General features: G+C 48.0%; 1 protein-coding gene and 1 non-coding gene across 2 annotated transcripts; one reads left to right on the forward strand and one right to left on the reverse strand.

Annotated features, from left to right (window-relative positions):
• The first annotated feature begins 3,143 nt into the window (after positions 1 to 3,143).
• Positions 3,144 to 3,307, forward strand: LOC132394867 (U1 spliceosomal RNA). The gene has a single exon (XR_009512413.1). It is a non-coding gene; the product is annotated as a U1 spliceosomal RNA (small nuclear RNA).
• Positions 3,308 to 7,623: 4,316 nt separating this feature from the next.
• LOC132394622 (heat shock cognate 71 kDa protein-like) lies at positions 7,624 to 9,808 on the reverse strand. Its single transcript, XM_059970967.1, has one exon. It carries the CDS (start codon positions 9,740 to 9,742, stop codon positions 7,820 to 7,822), a length of 1,923 nt encoding a protein of 640 aa, XP_059826950.1. The 5' UTR covers positions 9,743 to 9,808; the 3' UTR covers positions 7,624 to 7,819.
• Between the last annotated feature and the right edge of the window lie 976 nt (positions 9,809 to 10,784).

The raw sequence follows: 10,784 nt of genomic DNA on the forward strand, positions 1-10,784 counted from the left end.
AAGGAACAAAAACCTGCTTCTTCCTGCCTCACCAAACTTATATTTTCATACCATGCCTCAGATTTATCCCACCTGCTTCAGTCCCGTCCTGTCTACATCCTGGTCTATTTCTGACACTTTCCTCCCCTTTCTTGATCTTTCTGTCTCCATCTCTGGACTCAGCTCAGCTCATCTACTGAAATTGTTTGTAAACCCACTGAGTCTCACAGCAACCTGGACTATACCTCTTCCCACCCTGTGACTTGTAAAAAGGCCATCCCCTCTCTCTCAATTCCTCCATCTCCGCTGCATCTGCTCTAAGGATGAGGCTTTCCATTCCAAAACAAAGGAGATGTCCTCCTTTTTCAGAGAAGGGGATTCGCTTCCTCCACCACCAACTCTACCCTCACCCGCATCTTTTCCATTTCACGCACATCTGCTGTCACCCTATTCTCCTGCCACTTAACAGAGACAGAGTTTCTCTTGTCCTCACCTACCACTCCACCAGCCTCTACATCCAGCACATAATTCTCCGTAACTTCTGCCATCTGCAACGGGATCCCACCACCAAGCACACCTTTCCCTCCCACTTTCTCTCCTCGCAGGGATCACTCCCTACGTAACTCACTTGTCCATTCGTCCCTCCCCACTGATCTCCCTCATGATTGCAGTCTTCCGGTTAAGATGCCGAGGGTGAAAACTGACAAGAGACGCTTCTTCAGTCATCAACACAAGAAATTCTGCATGTGTTGGAAATCCGAAGCAACACACACAGACACAAAATGCTGGAGGACCTCGGCGGGTCAGGCAGCATATATGCAAACGGTCAGGCCGAGGGCCGAGACCCTTCTTCAGACCTGAGAAAGAAAGAGGAAAAGGCCAGAATAAAGAAAAGTGGGGAGAAGGAAAGGAGGATAGCCAGCCGGTGAAGCCAGGTACTTAACATGGGTAAAGGGCTGGAGAGGGAGGAATCTGACAGGTGAGGGGATTGCACTGTAGCAGAAAAGGAAGGAGGAGTGGACCTGGGGAAGTTACAGGCAGCTGGGAAGTGTAAAGGGCCAGGGTAGGGAAAGGAAGAGCTGGGGGGGGGTGTGGGGGGGGATACCCTGATTGGAAACCCTAAGGTTTTTCTCCTCCATTCTGAGGGAGGCCTCATCATATCACATGAGGAGGTCATGGACTGACCAGTCGAGCATTAATGGGAATCAGAACTATACTGTGTGGCCAGTGGGAGGCTCCATTTTTGGCGGATGGACTGGAGGTGTTTGATGAAATGGTCCCCCACATTAAATGTTAAATGTTGTGACAGTCCCTGTTACCCCACTCCCCCCCGTCAGTAGGTTCCAGATTACAACCACAGATGAAGTTCTTCCTCGCTAACCCTTGCACCTCAATGAATGAATGAATGATCTTTATTGTCATTATACATAGATACAATGAAACTCTGTTTGGTTTCCTCTCAGGTAATTAAATAAAACGGTAGATAAAAACAAGACAGTATTAGAAAAACAGAATTAAATAGATAAGTAGCAGAAAATAAGTTCCAGCTGCACCAGAATGTAACAGTAATGCACAAAGTGCCGTTAGTGCAAGTATTTGAATCCTTGTGTGTGCTCACTGTTTCAGTCATTGTTCTGTGGGAGTGGTGTGATAGAAGCCACATCTCTGGGGTAGAAGCTATTCCCCAGTCTATTTGTTCACATCTCTGGGGTAGAAGCTGTTCCCCAGTCTATTTGTTCACATCTCTGGGGTAGAAGCTGTTCCCCAGTCTATTTGTTCACATCTCTGGGGTAGAAGCTGTTCCTCCGTCTATTTGTTCACATCTCTGGGGTAGAAGCTGTTCCTCCGTCTATTTGTTCACATCTCTGGGGTAGAAGCTGTTCCCCAGTCTATTTGTTCACATCTCTGGGGTAGAAGCTGTTCCTCTGTCTATTTGTTCACATCTCTGGGGTAGAATCTGTTCCTCTGTCTATTTGTTCACATCTCTGGGGTAGAAGCTGTTCCTCTGTCTATTTGTTCACATCTCTGGGGTAGAAGCTGTTCCTCTGTCTATTTGTTCACATCTCTGGGGTAGAAGCTGTTCCTCTGTCTATTTGTTCACATCTCTGGGGTAGAAGATGTTCCTCCGTCTATTTGTTCTGGTTTCTGGAGTCCTGAACCTTTTGCTGGACGGCAGCAGGTCAAACAGGGAGTGGCCGGGGTGAGTGGTGTCTCCTGATTACTTTCCTCCTGAGTCTGCTGGAATAGATGGTGTCCAGTCCTCAGGCCCCCTGGTTTGAGCTTGCCCGGCCATGGGGTAAAAGTTCTTGTTTTCAGCCCACCCGTGGCCTCTCTCTCCCATTTACGCTCACCCTTCTCCTCCACTAAGAAAACTTATCTAACCCTCTGGATTTCTCTCGAGTGTCAAGAATGGAGGCAAAACTTGAAAACTGCTGAGAAACACTTATAGAAGAGGTTTTTGGAATCTTTTCTGCAGAAGAGAAAATTCAAATACATCCACTTTTATGATGGGGGTTAGCTTAAAGGAGATTTTTTTTACACACACGTTGATGTTTGCTGCCGGAACAGGTTTGCAGGTATGGTGGTGGAAGCGGATACGGTGCAGCTTAAGAGGGTTTTAAACTGGAACATGCGGGATATGAACATGCGGACCGTGCGCAGACAGAAGGAGTTTCATTTAATTTAGCTGAACAGGCATTTTGGGCCAAAAGATCTGCTCGTGTGCTGTTCTGTGCTCAGTCTCCCTTCATAAGTGAAAAGCTGACACCCCTGTAACATGCTGACTAATCACCCCTTCACCCTTTCCAGTGCGGGGCAGGGGAAGGGGTCGCCTGTTCATTTACCCTGTGAGCCTCAGGCAGCTCCCTGTATTTCCTCAATGAAAACACTGCCACCGTGCGGTCGGGTTCGGTAACGGGCAGTCGCTGCAAAACCAATCGTGGCGCAGATTTCCTTTTTTGGAAAAGATGCAGATTAAGGGTCTGGAAATTGTCACCAGTGAACTACAGCAGCTAATCAACTAATCTAGATTTGTAGTCTTTGTGGTAACGGTACTCTAGGGGGATGGTGTGTAAAAGTAGGAAGTAGGTATTTAAAATATTTGTTTGCCTTAACTCTGAGGGGTATGGCATAGGCCTGGATGTGGCTGGCGGAGAGAGGAAAGCATACTTACCTGGCAGGGGAGAGACCGTGATCATGAAGGCGGTTCTCCCAGGACGAGGCTATCCCATTGCACTTCGGGTGTGCTGACGCCTGCGATGTCCCCAAATGCGGGATACTCGACTGCAAAATTTGTGGTAGTGGGGGACTGCGTTCGCGCTCTCCCCTGATTTTCAAAGTAAGAACAGAATTAGAAATTTTCTTGCCCGGTGCTTCGTTTTGGGAGTCAATGTTTTATTATTGTTACGTACTCGTGACACATGACAGTGGAGCCCTTGTCATGTGACTGGGGTTGAAGCTGTACTGGACTTGAGGTGATGGTCTTCTGATGGTGGAATGACATCATTTTCCCGCCAGTAGAGGTCATGTGACGGGTTTTTTACAGGTTATAAAAGGTAGACCCCACCCTGTGAGGAGGGGCAGTTCGTGGCTGGATTTGCCAAGTTGACTTCATGCCACTGCGTGTTTGAAGTGATGACGCAGTTTAGTTGAAGGGTGAAGTTTTTATTTAATGCCTAAAGTTTAAAAGGTTAATGCCAACAGGTTCTTTATGATTCTGTTAGTTTGAGAATTAAAGGAGAGTGAAGATTCAAGGTTGGAAGTTAAAGATCGAGGAGAATCGCTTTCTACGGTGAAACGGGGGCGACCTTTGTTTGATCCTTATTTGGAAGGATTTCGTTGACTATCTTCGTGTTAATCCCTAGGTTTACCTAGAAAGGATTGAAGGTAGTGGAGAAGGAAAGGTCAGTGCCTTTAAGCCGTTCTGTTTCGTAAATTCTTCGTGGGAATTTCGACGTCGGGAATCGAAGCAAGCGACGTGAAAAAGAACTTAAATCGTCCTGTAAAGTCTCTCCTTTTAAATGGACTGTGAGCATATTGAACTTTTGGCAATATCACTTTAAGAACTGTTTTGGAATATCACTTTAAGAACTGTTTTGGAATATCACTTTAAGAACTGTTTTGGAATATCACTTTACGAACTGTTTGAACAGCCGCTCAGCAGCTGTTTCCGGTAGTGTTTGTTTACTTTTGGGGGGGTTTGTTTTCTGTGTTTAATAAACGTGTTGTTTGTTATAAGAAACCCTTGTCGAACTCATATATTTATTGTTGCCTGAATACGTAACATTATAGACTTCCTTAGTTTGTGTCGGAACGGAGTTAACAAAAGTTGAGAGCGTTCGTATTAGGACACAGCTATCTCAAATGTCATTAGAACAACCGGAGAACGAGATGAAGTCGCGCTCATGCAGTGGTGGAGTCTGATGTTGAGCGGCTTCAAACCTTCTCCGCCCTCTCCGACGACAGTGGGGAATTGCGTGGCTGCAGAGCAGAGCGATGAAAAGGAAGGTGGATTAGACCTCCGCTGAGACTCGCTGGGCAGGAATCAACAACGCTACGTACACAACTTTGGAAGAACCCAGCAGGTCAGGCACCGTCCGTGAGAAAAGCGTAGCCAACGTTTAAGGCCAAGACCCTTCGTCAGGGTCAAGATAAAGGGGGACGGGATAAGCATGAAAGAACTGTAGAGATAAAGGAGCAGAAAGTTGAAAGGGGAGAGAGGCAGAGAGGGACCTGGGATAGGGGGAGGGGGATGGAATTACCTGAAATTGGAGAATTCAATGTTCATACCTCCAGGCTGGAGTCTACCCAGTCAGTAGATGAGGTGTTGCTCCTCCAACCTGAGTTTAGCCTCATCATGGCAGTAGAGGAGGCCCTGTACGGACATATCTAGATGGGAATGAGAGACAGAGTTGAAGTGGGTGGCAACCGGGATATCCTGTCTATTGTGACGGACGGAGCGGAGGTGTTCGACGAAGCTGTCCCCCAATCTGTGTCGGGTCTCGCCGATGTAGAGGCAGCCGCACCGGGAGCACCGGATGCAATAGACAACTCCAGCAGACTCGCAGGTGAAGTGTTGCCTCACCTGGAAGGACTGTCTGGGGCCCCGAATGGTGGTAAGGGGGGAGGTGTGGGGACAGGTGTAGCATTTGTGAATGATCCCTGCGAAAAGCTGAGAGGGGTAGATGTGCTGGGTGGTGGGGTCCTGTTGAAGGTGGCGGAAGTTGCGGAGGATAATGTGTTGGATCCGGAGGCAGGTGGGGTGGTAGGTGAGGACAAGGGGAACACGGTCCCTGTTGTGGTGACGGGAGGATGGGTTAAGGGCTGAAGTGCGGGAAGTGGAGGAGATGCGGGTGAGGGCATCTTTGATGACGCCAGAAGGGAAACCATGATCCTGAAAGAAAGAGGATATATGAGAAGTCCTGGAACGGAAAGCCTCATCCTGGGAGCAGATGCGGCGGAGACGGAGGAACTGGGAATAGGGAATGGCATTTTTGCATTGGGCAGGGTGGGAAGAGGTATAGTCAAGATAGTTATGGGAGTCAGTGGGTTTGTAGAAGATGTCAGTGGATAGTCTGTCTCCAGAGAAGGAGACCGAGAGATCAAGAAAATGGAGGGAATGGACCAAGTGAATTTAAGGGCTGGGTTAGAAGCAAAGTTGATGAAATTGATGAGCTCAGCATGGGTGCAGGAAGCAACACCAATGTAGTTGTCGATGTAGCGGAGGAAAAGTTGGGGAGTGGTGCCAATATAGATTTGGAGCATAGACTGTTCCACATAACCCACAAAGAGGCAGACATAGCTGGGGCCCATGTGAGTGCCCATGGTTATGCCCTTGATCTAGAGAAATTGGGAAGAACCAAAGGAGAAGTTATTGAGAGTTAGAACAAGCTCCGTCAACCGGAGAAGTGTGGTGGTGCTGGGGAACTGGTGGGGTCTGTTATTCAAAAAGTAGCAGAGGGCTTTGAGGCCTTCTTGATGGGGAATGGAGGTGTATAAGGATTGAACATCCATGGTAAAAATGAAGTGGTCGGGACCAGGGAATTGGAAGTTATTGAAGAGGTGAAGGGCATGGGATGTATCCTGGATGTAGGTGGGAGAATCTGAACTATGGGGGATAAAATGGAGTCCAAGTAGGCAGACACAAGATCGGTGGGGCAGAACTGAAAATTTACTAGGTTGCCTTTGTAATCTGCAAAGGACGGATTAGTAAATTTCATGGATTTACAACTTCCTGAGATTAGTGTTTTTTTTGCTCAATTGTTCCTTGCTTCCCCAGTTTTACAGTCTAGCAAAAGTTTATTTTGTTCAGAAATGACTCGAGGGTGCTTTCAACGCTTCCTTTCAAAAAAAAAAAATCCCTCATCTTCAGGGATTTGCTCGAGTGTGCTTGGTGATCCAGTGTTACTGAAGAAATCATTCCAATGCCTTGACGGCCTTGTACGGGGGCTGAGTGGTGGGGTGACAATTTCGTGTGAACATCCAAATTTAACAGGTGTCGATCGTTTCTACTTTTCTCTTTTTTAGTAATGCCACCAACATCGCGGATATTACCCCAGTATCTCTTCAGTAACAAACAGGAGAGAATTCCTATCCTCAGGAATACTTCCATTCCATTAAACCTCCTGTAAGCAACTGCCCTGGGTGTCAGTGTCCTCGAGAGAAATGGCGTCTTGTATACACGTACTGTGAACACAAATTAGGAGGAACTTCCTTAGTCAAAGTGTGAATCTGCCGAGGCCCCAAGTCATTGGATATATTTAGGAGATTGGTACTTCCTTCATTAGTGAGGGTATCAAAGAGGGAGAGAAAGAGAGAGAGAGAGGGAGAAAGCAGGAGAATGGGATTGAGGAGGGAAATAAATAAGCAATAATCCTATACTGAATCAGTATCGATCAGCTCAATGGACTCATTCTGTTCCTCTGTTAATGGGCTTATCGACGGGGTGAGATTTCAGTCAAGGAGTCTATGTACAGCCTACAGAAATGCCTGCAAGGCTTGAAATGATTAATACGTAAAAATTCTTTGTAAACTCAACTCAGAAAATGCACACACATTTTCTCATAATCATACAAGTCCCCCCCCCCTCATCTACCTGTCCAGACCCACACTCCTCACCACAGAGCCGACTGCAACAACCAGTCCTCATTCCCAGCATGTGGGTGTGGAATCCTCCCCCAAGGCAGCTAATTATACTTTGTCGGGGGGCAATGTTGGAGCTGCTGGCCAAGGCCAACATCACTGGATCTGTCCACGTTGAGGGTTAGTCACCTTCCTGAAGGACCACAGGCCTTCTGGTAAAGTAATGCCACACGGAACCTGTGAGAGTGGGGAAGTGTTAACAACCAGATCCAGAAACAAGGAACAGTGTAATGGGATCTGGGAGGAAGATATCCCTGGGAAAGGGAGCCTGGGGAAGGGTCACCCGATTATATGCAGCAGTATTTTAACACCCATAAATTGGGGAGTTTCAATATTTGAAATCAAAAGAAAAACATTCCTTCCCAGCTACACTGGTATTTACAAAATTACAAACAATTGAAAAATTTAACAATTTATTCCAAGCAAATATAACAAGATATTTAATACTGTACAACATTTACATTCCAAAAGTGGTGACATTAAAAAAATACCCCCGATACAGAGAATTGGATCAAAGGAATTGAATAGTCCAGTTACCAGTGTTTACAATTAGAACATCACAGCCAGACTCAGGACATTGACATGACCCAGTGGTGTTACAGTGGAGACTATTCCCAAGAGCCAACATCAGCATCAGACCCACTGAAGTGTCCAGAGAGCTCAAACCGAGCAAGCCCCATACTGTCACATTTACAGTCCTTTAATCCACCTCCTCAATAGTTGGTCCAGAGGAACTGGCATTCCCAGCCTGTGCCCTGCATGATTCCCCTGCGCCTGCTCCTTGGTACAGTTTGGCAATGATGGGGTTGCAGACTTTTTCCAGCTCTTTCTGCTTGTGCTCAAACTCTTCCTTCTCTGCCATCTGATTCTTCTCCAGCCATGATATTGCCTCGTTGCACAGGTCAATAACTTTCCTCTTGTCTTCTGCACTGATCTTTCCAGCCATCTTCTCATCCTCCACAGAGCCCTTCATGTTGAAGGCATAGGACTCCAGGGAGTTCTTGGCTGCAATCTTCTGCCGCTGCATTTCATCCTCATTCTTGTACATCTCGGCCTCCTGCACCATCCTGTCAATTTCCTCCTTACTCAGCCTGCCCTTGTCGTTGGTGATGGTGATCTTGTTTGTTTTCCCAGTGCTCTTGTCGACAGCAGAGACATTGAGGATGCCATTGGCGTCAATATCGAAGGTCACCTCAATCTGGGGTACGCCACGAGGAGCGGGAGGGATGCCACTCAACTCAAACTTGCCCAGAAGGTTGTTGTCCTTGGTCATGGCTCTCTCGCCTTCATACACCTGAATAAGGACACCAGGCTGGTTATCGGAGTAGGTGCTGAAGATCTGGGTCTGCTTGGTGGGGATGGTGGTGTTCCGCTTGATAAGGGTGGTCATGACTCCACCTGCCGTCTCCAGCCCCAACGACAGAGCAGCAACATCCAGGAGTAGCAGATCCTGAACATTCTCCGACTTGTCCCCCATCAGAATGGCCGCCTGGACAGCTGCCCCATAGGCCACGGCCTCATCGGGGTTGATGCTCTTGTTCAGCTCCCTACCGTTGAAGAAATCTTGCAGCAGCTTCTGGATCTTGGGGATGCGGGTGGAGCCTCCGACCAGGACAATCTCATGGATCTGGGATTTGTCCAGCTTGGCATCCCTCAGGGCTTTCTCCACTGGCTCCAGAGTGCCCCTGAACAGGTCAGAGTTCAGCTCCTCAAACCGAGCCCTGGTGATTGAGGTGTAGAAATCAACACCCTCAAACAGAGAGTCAATCTCAATACTGGCTTGGGTGCTGGAAGACAGAGTTCTCTTTGCTCTCTCGCAGGCCGTCCGCAGCCTCCTCACGGCTCTCTTGTTCTGGCTGATGTCCTTCTTGTATTTCCGCTTGAACTCCTCAATGAAGTGATTGACCATGCGGTTGTCAAAGTCCTCTCCTCCCAGGTGGGTATCACCGGCTGTCGATTTCACTTCAAAGATCCCGTCATCAATGGAGAGAATGGAGACGTCGAAGGTGCCACCACCCAGGTCAAAGATGAGAACATTACGCTCCCCTTTGCCTTTCTTGTCCAGGCCATAGGCAATGGCAGCTGCTGTCGGTTCATTGATGACACGCAGGACATTGAGACCCGCTATCACACCAGCATCTTTGGTTGCCTGGCGCTGGGAGTCATTGAAGTAGGCAGGAACGGTAACGACAGCGTTGGTGACATTGTGGCCGAGATAAGCCTCAGCAATCTCCTTCATCTTGGTCAGCACCATGGAGGAGATTTCCTCTGGGGAAAAGGTCTTGTTCTCCCCCTTGTACTCCACCTTCACCTTGGGCTTCCCTCCGTCACTCACCACCTGGAAGGGCCAGTGCTTCATGTCAGACTGCACCGTCGGGTCATCAAACCTCCTCCCGATGAGCCGCTTGGCATCAAAGATGGTGTTGGCGGGGTTCATTGCCACTTGGTTCTTGGCCGCATCGCCGATGAGCCTCTCGGTGTCGTTGAAGGCCACATAGCTGGGGGTGGTGCGGTTGCCCTGGTCGTTGGCGATGATCTCCACCTTGCCATGCTGGAAGACCCCCACACAGGAGTAGGTGGTGCCCAGATCGATCCCGATGGCTGTCCCCTTGGATGCAGGCATCTGTGTTTCTGATGAAAGCTCCGACGTTCCTTATTGAAATACCAGAAGGACTTCCTTGCTTCTCCAAGCCGATCGTTACTGCATGGCTTGTGGCTCCGTCCCTTAATATAGTCCCAGCGCGGCTATGTGGGCGGTGCTTCGTTCTTGAGGGGCGTCTAGGTAAACCAATGAAAACGCGGGCGAGTGACTCACCGCCGAAGGTTGGAGAAGGTTCCGAGGCGGCGGCCAATGACAGCGCTGCTAGTCCGAGACTTGCCGGGGCTTCGCGAAAATTCTGGAAATAGCGAGGAAGATCTGGGGCAGTCAGGGAGGTTCCGGCAGAAACTGAGTCATTATAACCATATAACAATCACAGCACGGAAACAGGCCATCTTGGCCCTCCTAGTCCGTGCTGAACTCTTAATCTCACCTAGTCCCACCTACCCGCATTCAGCCCATAACCCTCCACTCCTTTCCTGTCCATATACCTATCCAATTTTACCTTAAATGACACAACTGAACTGGCCTCTACTACTTCTACAGGAAGCTCATTCCACACAGCTATCACTCTCTGAGTAAAGAAATACCCCCTTGTGTTTCCCTTAAACTTCTGCCCCCTAACTCTCAAATCATGTCCTCTCGTTTGAATCTCCCCTACTCTCAATGGAAACAGCCTATTCACGTCAACTCTATCTATCCCTCTCAAAATTTTAAATACCTCGATCAAATCCCCCCTCAACCTTCTACGCTCCAATGAATAGAGATCTAACTTGTTCAACCTTTCTCTGTAACTTAAGTGCTGAAACCCAGGTAACATCCTAGTAAATCGTCTCTGCACTCTCACTAATTTATTGATATCTTTCCTATAATTCGGTGACCAGAACTGTACACAATATACCAAATTTGGCCTTACCAATGCCTTGTACAATTTTAACATTACATCTCAATGCTTTGATTTATAAAGGCCAGCGTTCCAAAAGCCTTCTTCACCACCCTATCTACATGAGACTCCACCTTCAGGGAACTATGCACTGTTATTCCTAGATCTCTCTGTTCCACTGCA

Source organism: Hypanus sabinus, chromosome 5 (genome assembly GCF_030144855.1).
Source record: "Hypanus sabinus isolate sHypSab1 chromosome 5, sHypSab1.hap1, whole genome shotgun sequence".
Taxonomy (NCBI): Eukaryota; Metazoa; Chordata; class Chondrichthyes; order Myliobatiformes; family Dasyatidae; genus Hypanus; species Hypanus sabinus.

Excerpts from the sequence above, each read along its gene's own strand:
- LOC132394622 (XM_059970967.1), bottom strand. The coding sequence starts at position 9,742 with ATGCCTGCATCCAAGGGGACAGCCATCGGGATCGATCTGGGCACCACC.